We start from the raw sequence: 16,300 nt of genomic DNA on the forward strand, positions 1-16,300 counted from the left end.
TCGATTTGCCAGCTCTCAACTTTAACTGCTTTTGGGATTCCATAAAATGTTTCATTACTCACTACAAACCAGGGTTTAATTATTTCAGTGGTGCTGACACCAAGTCCCCGAGTGCCTTTCTTGCTTTTTCTCTTTCATGTGGGTTTCCCAAAGAGTCTGCCTTTTCCTCCCACTCAACTGGGCAGCTGGTCCTCTGACCTTTTGGCTACACATTACCCTTTTCTAGTAGATATCTCCTGTCCCAGGAGAGCCAGAAATGGGTGTGGGGGGTGGCTGGGGAATCAGAGGTGTGAGAAGAGGTGAGACAGCACAGGCCCAACAGGATCCAATATGTAATAGAAAGACCTCGTTTTTCTTCCTCGGCCTAAATCAGAGAAGGTTTTGGGACTAAAAGAGACAGCCATTAGGAAATTTTTGTAAAAAAAATATCATTTTGATCATAGAATTATCATTCTGGAGCTGGAATCTATCCCAGAGGCTATCTGTCCCAGGTTGTTCTCTCAGACAAAAAGAGTGAGGGCCAGGGAGTTTAAATAATTTCCCCAGGATCCCCAGGATCACAGAGTTACTAAGGAGACAGAGAAGGGATTTGGAGCTAGGTTCAAATGAGGACCATGGAGCTAGCACTCTTCCCATTATCCCATGTCATTAGCCTGCTTTATTTATTTTTAAGAATTTAGTTCCCAACTGCCCTTAGGGTAAAATCTAGACTCCTTAATCGGACATAATGGCTCTCTGTAACCTGTCTATAATCCCCCTGTTTAGTCTTATCTCCCAGTGTTCCCCAAACACACACTCAACCCCAGCCTAATCAGGCTATTTGCCACCCCTGGAACATATCTTGTTCTTGCCCACCTCTGTGCCTTTGGTCACACTATTCCACCTTCCCAGAATGTTCCTTCTCTGCTTGTCCACATCCTCCCTAATCTTCAGGAGCCAGCTCATATCCTACTTCTATGGCTTTCCCCAGATCCTGCAATCGTTTGTTCCTTCCTCTGAAGTCCCATATAATGCTCAATAAGAATCGTGTTTTCCCTTCTAGATAATGACATCACTCAGGCCAAATGGGTTATTGAGAAAACCCATTGGTCTAAGACCACATAGTTTATGTCTTTTACTGCTGTCTAGGGCTGTGTATTAACCTATGAGAATAGAAACAAACCTTGAGGTTGAAATACATGAAGAATGAGCAAGTATTTTTGCCCAAAATGGACAGAGAAGTCTTATAGTTTTCCATTTTCATCTTTAAGGATTTTTGAAGGAAGAAAAGGAAATAAATGATTCCCATGTATAAAATAAGGAAGAGAATGGTTATAAATATACAATAGAATTCAAGACTCTACTGTGAAAAGAAATAATTTAATGTTACAATAATGTCAATTTCCTAAGAAGCAATGTGTTGTTAAGGAAAACTCAAATTTTTGTAATAAAATTTATAAATATGGGCGAGCTAATTTTCTTCTCTGATACTCAGATTCATGATCTATAAAATCAAATCCGTTAACTAACTGCTTTCTAAAATATCTTCCCATTTCAAGAATCTCTATTTTAACATAGTGCAGTATGTTCTAAGGTTCTTCTGGTTAACATGCCATATTCAAGAGTGTCTTATAACAATAGAGTTATATTTTCTTTATTCTTACCTTTAAAAATATCCTGTGTTCTATGGTCCCTGCCAGTCCTAAAATTCTATGGACTATAATAAGCATCAATTGCAATTTCTCAAGATATCCAGTTCAATGTAAAGAACAAATAAGAGATTAACCAAGATTGAACAAAACATTCCCTTTCTCTCAGACACAGGATCTCATTACAAACTAGGGTTTAATAATTTCAGTGGTTCTGATACCAAGCCCCTGAGTACCTTTCTTACTTTTTCTCATTCATGTGTTTCTCAAAGAGACTAAACCCTCTACCCACCAACTTTCCCCATGTTTCTCCCAATGCTTTCATGATATCTTACTTGTAGAGACCATCGGGTTCCAGGCACTTGAAGATGACTGAATAGACGCTAACTTCTGGGATTTCACCATGGCTTCTTCCAGCTGCCACACAAGATGTTCCAAGGCCAGAGAGCAAGTCATCAGCAAAACTCAAGAATTCTCCTGGAGGAAATCAAAAGGTTGAGAATGAAGGTGAGAAGAATAAAGCAATAATAGCCAGACCTAGAGATGCAAACATTTCTCATATTGGTGAAACTAATAGACCATATGTGTATTCTTAGTAGTTCTTATTGAATATAAAGTCACCTCCTGGGATAGCATAATAGCACCTTAGGCAGAACTGGAAAGCATCTTAGAAGGTAAATTATACAATTCTTATTTTTTTATTGATGAGGTTTCAGAGTAAATTTGTACAGGTAGTAAATCATGATAGAGTTTGTATCCAGCACCTCAGAACTAGTATCTAGCTCTCTTTCAACTACAGTGTATATCACTTTCCACTAAATGTATCATGTTATAAAGTTACATGGCTAAGCATGAAAACATTTTTTTCATCATGTTATTTCTCAACTCAAAAACATTAATAAAAGAGTCTTTAGTAAAAATAGAAGAAATCCTAAACTCAACCTGGCATTCAAGACCCATGTAATCTGGTCTTACTTTTTCAAACTTATCACCCATCAGTCCCCAACATGAACCTTTCATGCTAGCCAGGTCAAGCTTTTAACTACCTTCAGACCTACCTGGTACACTGGGATAAAAAAAAAAAAAAGTTTAAGTAACCTAGAACAACCAATAAGAACATATAAGATCTGATCAAGAATATCCAGGAAAATAATGAAAAAAATGAAGAAGCAAGGCCTAGTAGCACCAGATCTTAAACTGTACTATAAAGCAGTGGTCATCAAAACATTTTTGTTATTGGTTAAGAGACAGTAAGGAGGATCAGTGGAATAGACTTGGGATAAATAATCTGAGCAAGGCAGTGTATGATGAACCCTAAGAGCCCAGCTTTTGGGATAAAAATCCACTATTTGACAAAAACTTCTGGGAAATTGGAAAACAGTATGGGAGAGATTAGGTTTAGATCAACATCTCACACCCTACACCAACCAAGAAAAATTCAGAATGGGTGAATGACTTTAATATAAAGAAGGAAATTATAAATAAATTAGGTGAACATAGAATACTTTACCTGTCAGATCTATGTCAGAAAGGAAAGATTTAAAGACCAAGCAAGAGTTAGAAAATATTACAAAATGTAAAATAAATATTTTGATTACATTAAATTAAAAAGGTTTTGTACAAACCCAATGCAATCAAAATTAGAAGGGAAGTAACAAATTGGGGAAAAATCTTTATAACAAAAACCCCTGACAAAGGTCTAATTACTCTAATTTATAAGGAGCTAAATTAATTATATATAAAATCAAGCCATTCTCCAATTGATAAATGGGCAAGGGATATGAATAGACAATTTTCAGATAAAGAAATCAAAACTATCAATAAAAGCACATGAAAAAGTGTACTAAATCTCTTATGATCAGAGAAATGCAAATCAAAACAACTCTGAGGTACCACTTCACACCTAGAAGATTGGCTAACATGACAGCAAAGGAAAGCAATAAATGTTGGAGAGGATGTGTCAAAATTGGGACATTAATGCATTGCTAGTGGAGTTGTGAATTGATCCAACCATTCTGGATAGAAATTTGGAACTATGCCCAAAGGGCTTTAAAAGAGTTCCTTTTGATCCAGCCATACCACTGCTGGGTTTATACCCCAAAGAGATAATAAGGAAAAAGATCTGTACAAAAATATTTATAACTGTGCTCTTTGTGGTGGCAAAAAGTTGGAAAATGAGGGGATACCTCTCAATCAGGGAATGGCTAAACAAATTGTGGTATCTGTTGGTGATGGAATACTATTGTGCCAAAGGAATAATGAACTGGAGGAACTCCATGTGAACTGGAGTTACCTCCAGGAATTGATGCAAAGTGAAAGGAGCAGAACCAGGAGAACATTATACACAGAGATTGATACACTGTGGTACAATCGAATGTAATGGACTTCTCTACTAGTAGCAATGCAATAATCCTGGACAATTCTGAGGGATTTAGGAGAAAGAACACTATTCACATCCAGAAGAAGAACTGTGGGAGTAGAAACAGAGAAGAAAAACAACTGCTTGATCACATGGTTCAACAGGGATATGATTGGGAATATAGACTCTAAATGATCACCCTAGTGCAAATATCAATAATATGGAAGTAGGTTTTGATCAATGGCACATGTAAAACACAGTTTAATTGCTCATTAGCTATGGGGTAGAGAGGGGGAGGGGGGAAGGAGGGGAGGGAAAGAACATGAATCATGTAACCATGGAAAAATTTATAAAGTAATTAATTAAATAAAAATTTTCACCCAATTAAAAAAAGAACCTCTAGGATCATAGGGTAAAATTAACATGTTTTGACAGACCTGATCTCTAGCAATAATTCACTTTTTTTGGTTTGGATAATTTTTATGATGCCATCCCCATAAACATCTCTACAAACAGCTTTAGCTTCACCTATTCTAGGTCACACAAATGGGATGGCATGGCACAGTGAAAAGGTCACTGACCTGGGAATCAAGAGATCTAGCTTCTGTTGCTGGCTTTACCAATAGTTTGATTTATTTCCTTTCTCTGGACTTCAATTTTCTCCTCTGCAATGGAGGAGGAGTAAGAAAAGAGTATTAAATGATCTTTAAAATCTTTTCTATTTTTGAGTCCATGAAATTTGTATAACTAGTTGAGCAATAATGGGAAAATCCTAAACCCTTTTCTGGTTCTTCATTTCATCTTCTCTAAAATTAAGAGGTTATATTGGATATTCCCCAAGATCCCTTCCTGTTCTATGAACACTAGAGAAGTGTTACTCCCTTAAACATTGTGTTTCTTTCACTTTTGAAATTGTATCTTGAAACATTCAAAGTGATGGAAGACTGCCGGAATTACACAGCAGTATTAATCATTATAGATTAAACTTTGAAGAATCACAGAGCATGTGACAAAATATGGAGTAAATAATAATTACAAGAGGGAGAAAAGCATTCATTTTCTATCACATTGCTGGCTACTTAGTAATAAACTTCCAAGCAACCCATAGGCAAGAATGTCAGTCTATAAAACTTTTCTTTCCCTAAAGAATTATAATAATTCATGATCTTTCTAATGTAACATTGAGATATAGCCTCTGGGTGAGAGATTTTTTTCCTTGTAGCTCTTCAGACAAATACCTTATGTGGAACATGTATCTATTGCCATTTACCACTTCTAAAAGACAATCATTTGAAAAATAAACAAAAAATTAAAGTATCATTCTACAAAGAAGTGATTATTCTTGCCCTGATTTTCATTAGCTTTATGACCTTGAGAAAGTCATTTTTCCTTGAGGCAAGGGTAATTACACTGATACTAGAAACAGAGACCTCGCTGTTATCTTTTCTCTATGTTACTTCTTGATATGTTTATTCAGCTCTGTAGCTTTCAATTTCCTCTAATAAAAATGAAAGGGTAGAACTAAAATAATAATAGCTAACATTTATATAGTCCTTACTATGTCCAGGGACTGTGCTAAGTGTTTTACAATTATTATCTTTTTTAAATCTTGCAATAACCTGGAGGGGGGATTGATGCTATTATTATCTTCACTTTTAAGATGAAGAAATCGAGGTGAACATGTTAAATAACTTCCCCAGGGTCACACAGCTAAAATGTTTCTGAGGCTAGATTTGAACTCAGGTCTTCCTGACAGGATAGCATTTTTAACCATGGATCATTCGTAATTGTCTTGAATAATTATCTTGATTAGAGGAGCTAAGCCTTTCACACTCAATCATTTTTATAATATTTCTATTACAGTTACTATAATTCTGATCTTTTATAAGTTTTCCCCAGTTTCTGAAACTACCCTACTCTGAAATCTATCCTATTCTTCATTTATTATAGCCTAGTAGTAGTATTCCTTCATAATCACAAACTATTATTTGTTCAGTCATTCTCAGTTATTGGACATTCTCTCAATTTCCAATTCTTTGACACCACAAAAAATATCTGCTATATATATATTTTTTAACAAATGAGTCTTTTCTCCTTTTTCTTTGATCTTTTGGGAATACAAAACTAGCTAGTAGTGATATTCCTGGGTCAAAAGGTATACACAGTTTTATAGTCTCTTGGGCATAGTTCCAGAATGTTCTCCAGAATGGCTGGGCTACTTCACAACTCCATCAAAAACATTAATGCGATCAAACTCAAATTACAAAAAAAAAAAATCTTATTGAGTTAGGAAAAATAATAACAAAATCCATTTGGAAGAAAAAAGATCAAGAATATAAAAAGAATTAATGAAAAAAATAAAGGAAGATCTAGCAGTACTAGATTTTAAACTCTGATGGAATAATAATACTATACCATAAGAAACAATAAGAAAAAAGCTTATATGAAATTACAAAGAGTGAAATGAGTAGAACTAAAAGAACATTATATAAAGCTACAGATTTAGTAGATAAAGAATAACTTGTGAATGTTTGCTTCCAGAGAATGAACTGAAAAATGGAAACATGAAAGATAATTTATATATATATATATGTGTGTGTGTGTGTGTGTGTGTGCATATATATATATATATATATACATACATATCCAGATGATTCTTCTATGATGTATGAAAGAGAGGAAGGGGCTCAGATACCTTGAAATAAATTTTAATAATAAAATTTTTAAAAAATCAGTGTATAAATATTTCAGATTTTCCACATCTACTCCAGCATTTTTCTCTTTTCCTTTTCTATCATAGCAGCCAATCTGATAAGTATGAGGTGTTATTTCAGAGTTGTTTTATTTTGCATTTCTCTTATCCATAGAGATTTAAATAATTTTTAGTGTGACTTGATAGCCTTGATTTCTTCTTTTGTTCATATCCTTTGAGCATCTATTAAGTGGGGAATGGATCCTATTTTATAAAAAAATTTATTTGGCTCATTTCCTATTTGAATATTCCTATTCATTTCATATTTAAGAAATAAGGCATTTATCAGAGAAACAACTTGTAAAAATGTTTCCCAGTTTCTTGTTTTACTTGTAATTTTGGCTGCATTAATTTTGTTTGTGCAAAAGCTGTTTAATTTCATATAATCAAAATTATCTATTTTATTTTCTGTAATCCTATATCTTATTTGGTGATAAACTTTTCCTTTATCCAAAGATCTAAAAGGTACATTTCCTCATGGTTATCTAATTTACTTATGATATTACCCTTTATGCTTTTATCATTTTTCAATTTTTATCTTATCTTAATGGGAGATGTTGGTTTCTGCCTATATTTGGTTTTGCCAAATTGCTTTCCAAGTTCCCAATAGTTTTTTGTTAAGTTCTTATCACAGAAAGATTGGATCTTTGGGTTTGCCAAACTCTAGATTCCCATGGTCATTTTCTACTGTGTATTTTGCACCTGACCTACTGATCCACCAATCTATTTCAGAGAAGATAGATGATTAAAACTTTATAATAAAGTTTGAGATCTAGAACTGTTTGGCCTCATTCCTTCATATTTTTCTCCCATTGATTCCCTTGTTCTGTTATAATTTTTTCTATCTATAAAATACTTTTTGGTACTTTGATATGGCATTAAATAAGTAAATTATTTTAGGTAGAATTGCCATTTTTTTGTTATATTGGTTCCTCTGACCCATGAGCAATTATTATTTTTTCAGTTGGTTAGATCTCACTTTTTTGTGTGTGAAAAGTATTTTGTAATTGTGTATATTTCCTAAATTTGTGTTGGCAGATAGCCTCCCAAGGATTTTATAACTTCTACAGTTATTTAAAAACAGAATTTTTCTTTCTATCTCTTGCTGCTGGATTTTGTCAGTAACATAGAAATACAAATGATTTATATGGGTTTATTTTATATATTGCAATTTACTAACATTTTTAACTCATTTTTCAACTCATTATTTAGTTGATTCTTGGAGTATACCATCATATCATCTGCAAAGAGCAACAATTTTGTTTCCTCGTTGCCTATTCCAGTGATGCTGAACCTTTTTGAGACCAAGTGCCTAAACTGCAAACTGCATGGAGATGGGGAGGGGAACAGCCCTGCCCCACATCCCCCTGGCTTTCTAGTAATGAACTCTGGTGAACTCTCTGCTGGGGTAATGATGGGCATGCCCACAGAGAGGGCTCTGAGTGAGCCCCTCTGGCATGCATGCTATAGGTTCACCAACACAGCCCTATTCTAATTCCTTTAATTCTTTTCTTCTTATTGCTATAGCTAGCATTTCTAGCATAATATTGAAAAATAGTGGTAGTAATGGGCAGACTTGCTTCACCCTTGATCTTATTGGGAAGACTTCTAGCTTATCCCCATTGTAGATAATTCTTGCTGATAGCTTTAGATAAAAACTATTTATAATTTTAAGGAAATCTCCTTGTATTCCTATGCTTTCTATTGTTTTTAAGAGCAATAACTGCTGTTGTTTGTAAAAAAAAAAACCTTTTGTTGCATCTATTAAGATATTGATATAATTTTTCTTGGTTTTAATATTGATATGGTCAATTTTGATGATAGTTTTCCTAATATTTATCTAGACCTGTGTTCCTGGTATAAATGTTCCTGGTATATAAATACCCGGTGTATAATCTTTGTGATCTATTCCTAAAATCTCCTTGCTAGTATTTTACTTAATTTTTTCATCAATATTCATTAGGAAAATTAGCTAATAATTTTCTTTCTCTGTTTTCATTTAGATTGTCTTAAATAGATAGGTATCTGCCTGGTTTAGGTATTAGCAACATATTTTTGTCTTAAAAAGGAATTTGGTAGGACTTATTTTTCAAGATTAGATTATTTATTTTTAAATTATTGTTTAACTTATACTTTTTTTATCCTTTATTAAATGTCTGATATCATGATTTCTACCTCTGAGTTATTTATTTTATAATATATGAATTTTTTCTGGTTGCTTGAAGTATTTTCTCTTTGACCTGGGAGCTCTGGAATTTGACTTATGGTCAAATATATATATATATATATATATATATATATATATATACACACATATATATTTTGCAACATAATTTTATTGAAAATACTTCAGCACAATATTAGAGGAAATAACAGGAAATACATTTTATAACAGTGAAAATGATCAGCACAAGCACCACAAACAATACAATTCCTAGACATTAACAATAGCTAATAAAGGAAAGATATGATATAAATACTTGCTGATTAATATACATATTTTGGGGGTGAGCAACTTTGGTATGATCATGGTTCCCTAAGTCATATTATTTGGAATGGGACTGATTCTACATTCATGTAGCAGAGCTGAATATAAATGAAATATTTGGCTAGTTTCATTTACTATGGCCAATCTAGACAGATCCACAAGAAACAAAAAACTTAAAAATACCAGTATTTTCTCCTCTTGAGGCAACCTTCACAGACTATACATACATACATATATACACATATATATATATGTGTGTGTGTGTGTGTGTGTATGTGTGTGTGTGTGTGTGTGTGTGTGTGTATGTGTTCCTCAGAGTTTTCCTGTTGGGATCTCTTTCAGGAGGTTATTGGTAAATTCTTTCAATTGCTAATTTATACTCTGGTTCTACAATATCTGGGTAGTTTAAAAATAATTTCTTGAAATATGATATCTAGGCTCTTTCTTTGATAATGGCTTTCAGTTAATACAATTATTCTTAAATGATCTGTCCTTAATCTATTTTCTAGATCAGTTGTTTGTTTTTTCTAAGATATATTTAATATTTTCCTTCTATTTTTCCTTCTTTTGACTTTGTTTTGCTGTTTTATTGATTTTTCTTGAAGTCATTAGTTTCCAGTTGTCCAATTCTAACTTTTAAGGAATTATTTTCTCCAGTGTGTTTTTGAACCTCTTTTTTTGCTTTGGCCTAATTTTACTTTTTTTTACTTTTAATTTTTTTTCTAATTTTACTTTTTTAAGATCTTATTTTCTTCAGTACTTTTTTGGTGTCTCTTTCACCAGGCTATTAATGGTATTTACATAATTTTCTTTTGCTTTCATTTCATTTCCTGAGTTTTCCTTTATCTCTCATATTTGATTAAAAAAATTCATAAACTTTTACCTTCTGTCTTGGAATCAATACTCTGTATTGATTAATTGTTTGAAGATTTCCCCCCTTCTGCCTTCCCTCCTTAGCTAAAGCTGATCTCCCCAATTCACTCTTGTCCCTCTTGTCTGCCCTCCACTACTGGAGACCAAAAGGTCTCCCTTTGATCCATTTGCTCACACTCATCTTGAGGAACAGATAACTTTTAATATTAACTCAATCAGGTAATACAAAAGGAATAATAGTCAGGGAAGAATGGGAAAAGGAAGGTGGGAAAAGGGGGTCCCTGTCTCTATTTAAACCCTTTCCTCCCTCCTCGAGTTTGGGGGGAACTCAGGCCTTGGAAGCCTGAGTCCCCTCAGAGGAAGTCAGGTTTACTCACCCCTGGGCAACAGGGGCTGAGGTAAAGTCTGCTCATGTTTCTCTTCAGAAAGTCCCTTTAATTCAGAAGTGTTTGGGGGAAAGATTTCCAGTCACCAGCAGGAAAAATGGGTAACCCTCAGGAGAAAGTCTTTTTCCACCTTCTCTCTTCAATGTCTCCAGATGGAGAGACCCTCACAGCTCTCCTCACAGTTCTTCTCTCCTCAGGAAATTCACTCCTGGGGCCCCTCTCCCATCGAGGTGATCAATTTCACATACTCTTTAGTCTGGCACTTTTTCTCGAGTGCCAGCCTCTATCACACTTGCCCAGGGTCACACAGCTGGGAAGTGTCTGAGGCCATATTTGAACTTTGGACCTCCTGTCTCTAGGCCTGGCTCTCAATCCACTGAGACACCTAGCTTTCCTCTTCATTTGATTTTTAAAATCATTTTAGCACTCCTCTGAATTCTGGTTGAGCTTGCATCCAATTCTCTATTTTTTTTTAAATTTTAGATTTTTCTTTATAGCTATTTTGATTTTATTGCTTTATTTTGAGTTTTTGTCTTGATTTTCCCTGTCACTATAATAGCCTTTTATGGTCAAGGATTTTTAATTAGGGGAGGGGGTGTTATTTGTTCATTTTCTCACCAGATTTCTTGGTTTGGAACTTTACATTACTGTTGGACTCTGTTTCCAGCATGGGAGTTGGAGGGAAGGGAAAGGAAGTGCTTTAAGCTTTTCTTTGTGCTACTGTTTTCAGGGCTAGTTCTGGAAGTTTGGAAGTTTTTGGTACTTCTAAGGTATTGTGATCTGGGTAGAGGTATGGTCACTGCTCTCTTGGTCTGCACTTTGGTTCTTACTCAGGAAGGACTCATAACAAAATTCATCTGGAAGAACAAAAGTTCAAGAATATCAAGGGGACTAATGAAAAAAAAATGTGAAGGATGTTGTTCAAGCAGTACCAGATCATAAACTGCACTATAAAATAGTTATCATCAAAACAATCTGGTACTAGCTAAGAAATAGAATGGAATAGACTAAGGGTAAATGATCTCAGCAATCTAGTGCTTGATAAACCCAAATATCCCATCTTTTGGGATAAGAACTTACTATTTGACAAAAGCTGCTGGGAAAACTGGAAAACAGTATGGCAAAATTAATTTAGATTAATATATCACACTTTATACCAGTGATGGAGAACCTTTTAGAAAGGCAATGATGTGAGAAATGTTCTCAGGCACCTGTTGGAGAGGGGAGGGGAGCATCCCAGACCTACATCCCTCTGGCTTTCTAGTAATGAACTCTGGTTAACTCTGTGCTGGTACACATATATCCAGAGAAGGCTTTGAGTATCCCCTATTCCAAGTATTCCATAGGTTTAACCCCATGGTCCTAGATCAAGAGAAGGTAAAAATGGGTGTGTGATTTAAACATAAAGGGTGATATAAGTAAATTAGGGTAACATAAAATCATAGTTTGTAAAATAAATAATTCTGATTATGTTAAATTAAAAAGGTTTTGTACAAACAAAACCAATGCAACCAAGATGAGAAGGGAAAGAACAAATTGGGGGATAATTATAACAAATTTTTCTGATAAAGGTCACATTTCTCAAATACAGTAAGAACTTTGTTAAATTTATAAGAATCCAAATCATTTCCCAATTGATAAATAGTCAAAGGATACAGATGAAAAAATCAAAGTTATCAATAATCATATAAAAATGTTCTAAATTCTTCTTGATGAAGGAAATGCAAATTAAAACAACTCTAAGGTACCACCTTACAGCTATCAGATTGACCAATATAACGGTAAAGGAAAATGTTAATGTAGGAAGGAATGTGGTAAAATTGGGACACTAATGCATTACTGATAGAGTTGTGAACTGATTTAACCATTCTGGAGGGCAGTTTGGAATTACACCAAAGAGCTATAAAAGAATGCAGACCTTTTCACTATAAGTCAAAGAGATAAAAAAAAATGGGAAAGGACTTACTTGTATAAAAATACTTGTCGCTGCTCTTTTTGTGGTAGAAAAGAATTGGAAACTAAAGGAATGTCTCTCAATTGGGGAATGGCTGAATAAATTGTGGTATATAATGGTAATGGAATACTATTGTGCTATTAAGGATGATGAACAGGATGATTTCAGAAAGATCTGGAAAGATCTATGAGAACTGATGCAGAATGAAATAAGCAGAACCAAGAAAACATTATACACAGGAACTCCAATATTGTGTAAATATCAAATGTTATAGGTGTTGCTACTAATAGCAATACAATCATCCAGGACAATTCTGAGGGACTTATGAAAAATAATGCTATCCCCCTCCAGAGAAAGAACTATTGGAGTAAAAATGCAGATGAAAACATGATTTATCACTTGTTTATTTGGGTATGTTTTGTGGGTTTTGGTTTTTATAAGGTTATTCACTTACAAAAATGTACAATATGGAAATATGTTTTCCATAATAATACATGTATAACCCAGATTGAATTGTTTGTCAGCTCTAGGATGTTGGAGGGAAGAAGGGAAGGGGACAATATGAATTATATAACTTTGGAAAACTTATGTGGAAATTTGTTATGAAAACAAACAAAATTTTTAAATCAAAAAAGTATTCATGAAGAGGTTACAGCAACATATCAAATTTTCATATATTATCACAAGGAATGCAGAGTAGGTTCAATATTAGGAAAACTATCAAGATAATAGATAACATCAATAACAATAAAATTGGAAGATTATATCAATAGATGAAGAATATATTTTAATGGTACATAATCCATTCCTGTTAAAAATGGGAATAATTATACTTTTCTTCCATTTTGTAAGTAGACTATATCTAAAACCAAGATCCTTCATATAATATAGGGACAGATAAGAAAAGGCAAAGAATAATGAAAATAACCTCTTTTTGAAGAAGTTATTTTATTTTAAGTTTATTTAGAGAAACTTAGTGAGTCAACTAACACATTTATTGAAAATATAAGTAAAATCATTAAATTAACAAGAAATAAACTAAATTCACAAAATCATCAGTATTTTGGTATGTAACCAATAAATTTAACAGGAAGAGACAAATTCCAAAATAACTATGAAATGTATGCAGTATGTTAGATTTTACCTACCATACATACATACATACAAGAACTATATGAATGAAACCATAAAACATTCTTAATGAAAATACAAGCCTGGTCCTTCGATTGGGGGAATGGCCAAACAAATTGTGGTGTCTGTTGGTGATAGAATATTATTGTGCTTAAAGGAATAATAAACTGGTGGAATTCCATGTGAACTGGAATGACCTCCATGAATTGATGCAGAGTGAAATGAGCAGAACCAGGAGAACATTGTACACAGAGACTGAGACATTGTGGTACAATCAATGTAATGGACTTCTCCATTAGTGGCAATGCAGTGATCCAGAACAATTCTGAGCAATATATGAGAAAGTTGAGGAGTTATAAATTATTAGAGCTGTTTAGAGAAATTTTAAATAGCAGAACCATCAATGGAAATCATACCAGGGCTGGTAATATGTCTACTATATCACATTGCCTCTATTTCTTTATTATTAGTAGAGTCGTAGTGTTTCTTATTCAACCTTGGTTTTACTCTAAAGCATGATCCAGTTTTCCTATTTACCTACTTTCAAAACTGTGCTGGCAGATCCCAGATTCCTCTACATAAGGTTATAAATTAATTCCCTTTCAGGAAGCAAATTTCACTTTTAGTAAATATTGAAAGTAATTGCAAGAGAGGAAGCTAGGTAGCTCAGTGGAGAGTATTCCAGGTCTGGAGATGGGAAATACTGAGTTCAAATTTGATCTCAGATACTTCCTAGCTGAATGACACTGGGCAAGACACTTAACCTCTATCTCTCTTCTGCCTTGGAACCAATACTTGGTATTGATTCAAAGAGAGAAGGTAAGGATTTTTTTAAACAAACAAAGAAAACAATTGTAACAAATGAAATCCAGTATAGATCCTGAGGACAGTACTATAAATAATAAAAAGTCCTAAGGTTGGCATCCACTTTGGAGAAATAGTAGCCAAAAATAGTTTTTTATGTAGATCTCCATAATGTTGGTATATAATGTGGATATTTAATATGAAAATCCAATAAAATAAAAATAGCTTTAAGAAAAAAAGCCTCCAGCAAGCTCCAGAACTATTTTGCTATTAAATAAATTTGTTTAATGGTTACTTTTCCTATTTCCATTTTTTTTTGGTCTGTAGCTTACTTATGCCTATTTTCCCCAAAGAATAGGATGTAACTGAGATAAATAAATTTATTGTGCGTGATACACTTTATGACTTATTAGGAAGATGCCAAGGCAAAAGTGGCCAAAGAGCCTGGAAAATAGAACTCATAAACAGTGAGATGAGGTGATGTTAGGAGAGATGTTGCTGAACTAACAGGGGCAATGGTTAGGACCTGGCCAGTTTTCCAGTTGAATTCGGATAAAAGATAGTTGTTGAAGATTCTAAATTTAACTTCTTCCATTTCAATTTCCTGAAATTACTTCAAGCAGATCTTGACTTGATTTTCTATCTTTGGTCTTTAAGTCTAAAGTTCATTTACTTCATAACTCTTGTCTGAATAGCTTACCTCTAAACTCCTGAATGTAATCCTTGTCTAGCTTTTTTTTTTTAAACCTTTACCCTTCCATCTTGGAGTCAATACTGTGTATTGGCTCCAAGGCAGAAGAGGGGTAAGGGCTAAGCAATGGGGGTCAAGTGACTTGCCCAGGATCACACAGCTGGGAAGCGTCTGAGGTCAGATTTGAACCTAGGACCTCCCGTCTCTAGGCTTGGCTCTCAATCCACTGAGCTACCCAGCTGCCCCCCTGGTCTAGTTAGATCTTTCCAAATTGTTTTTCCTATCTGGGACTGGTAATCTTACTGTTGTCTAGTTCCAAATTCAGGTGGAGGAATAAACAATTAATACTCCATTTTAACTTGCCTGCTCAGGATTTAATTTCTGGCTGTGCCTGTTTGATCCCATGATAATTTATAAAGAATTTGACTGAATTATTAAATTTGGCATTCTATTGGCTTAGAATTTTATATGTAGTTCAATGCATAATCTTAAAAAATGGACACAATAAAATGCCTCAAATGAGTTAAAAAATCAAACATTCCAATGAATAAAATCAGTCACATTCCCACATAGAACTTTAAGGTTTATAAACCAGTTTCTCCATATCAGTTTTGATAAACATGGCTGTTTTTCTTTTCTAGATGAGGAAATTAAGATTGAAGAAGATGAAGGAATTTTTACCCATGATCACATAGCTAGCAAGTGTTAGGCCAGGATTCAAACTTAGATCAACAGAATAATTTGATCTATTTAGGTAGACATTATAGAAATATGTGGAAGGTAGCCTATAGTTCCAAGGAATACACTCGATTAGATCAAGATTCCTTTAAGAGTTATCAATAATGACTTCAAGGAGAATAGTGGACTTTTATAGTAAACTGCTAATCAGATTATGCCCAGGTCTATAAAGGTACAGTGAAAAAGACAATTTAAATTGAGAGAAGATAAATATTGATTAGAAACAAGAACTCTCTCAATTTTATTCTATGTTTGAATGTTAAATTCCATTGGATGGAAGATTAGAACAATAAAAACATGATTCCTTGACTTTTAGTTTATATTCTTTTTAATATTCATACTCATATATTTGGATTTGTATTACATATGTGAGAGTATATAACTTATATTCTTACAAGTACTATTTAGCATTTATATTCTGATAGTAAGAAGAGATGTTAAACATAGGAAAAGGGGAACAAAGCAGACCTTGTAAATTGCATTTCTTGGAAATCTA

At 33.8% G+C, this 16,300-nt stretch overlaps 1 protein-coding gene across 9 annotated transcripts in view; it reads right to left on the minus strand.

The window, feature by feature from the left end:
* Positions 1-16,300, minus strand: part of ASTN2 (astrotactin 2) — a 1,150,327-nt gene that overhangs the window by 100,010 nt on the left and 1,034,017 nt on the right. For all 9 annotated transcript variants that reach the window (XM_007474538.3, XM_007474537.3, XM_007474541.3 and 6 more), the window contains one exon: positions 1,964-2,105. In XM_007474538.3, coding sequence (XP_007474600.2) covers positions 1,964-2,105 — 142 coding nt within the window. The remainder of the gene's footprint in view (positions 1-1,963; positions 2,106-16,300) is intronic.

The sequence above is a fragment of the Monodelphis domestica genome, chromosome 1, assembly GCF_027887165.1.
Source record: "Monodelphis domestica isolate mMonDom1 chromosome 1, mMonDom1.pri, whole genome shotgun sequence".
NCBI lineage: Eukaryota > Metazoa > Chordata > Mammalia > Didelphimorphia > Didelphidae > Monodelphis > Monodelphis domestica.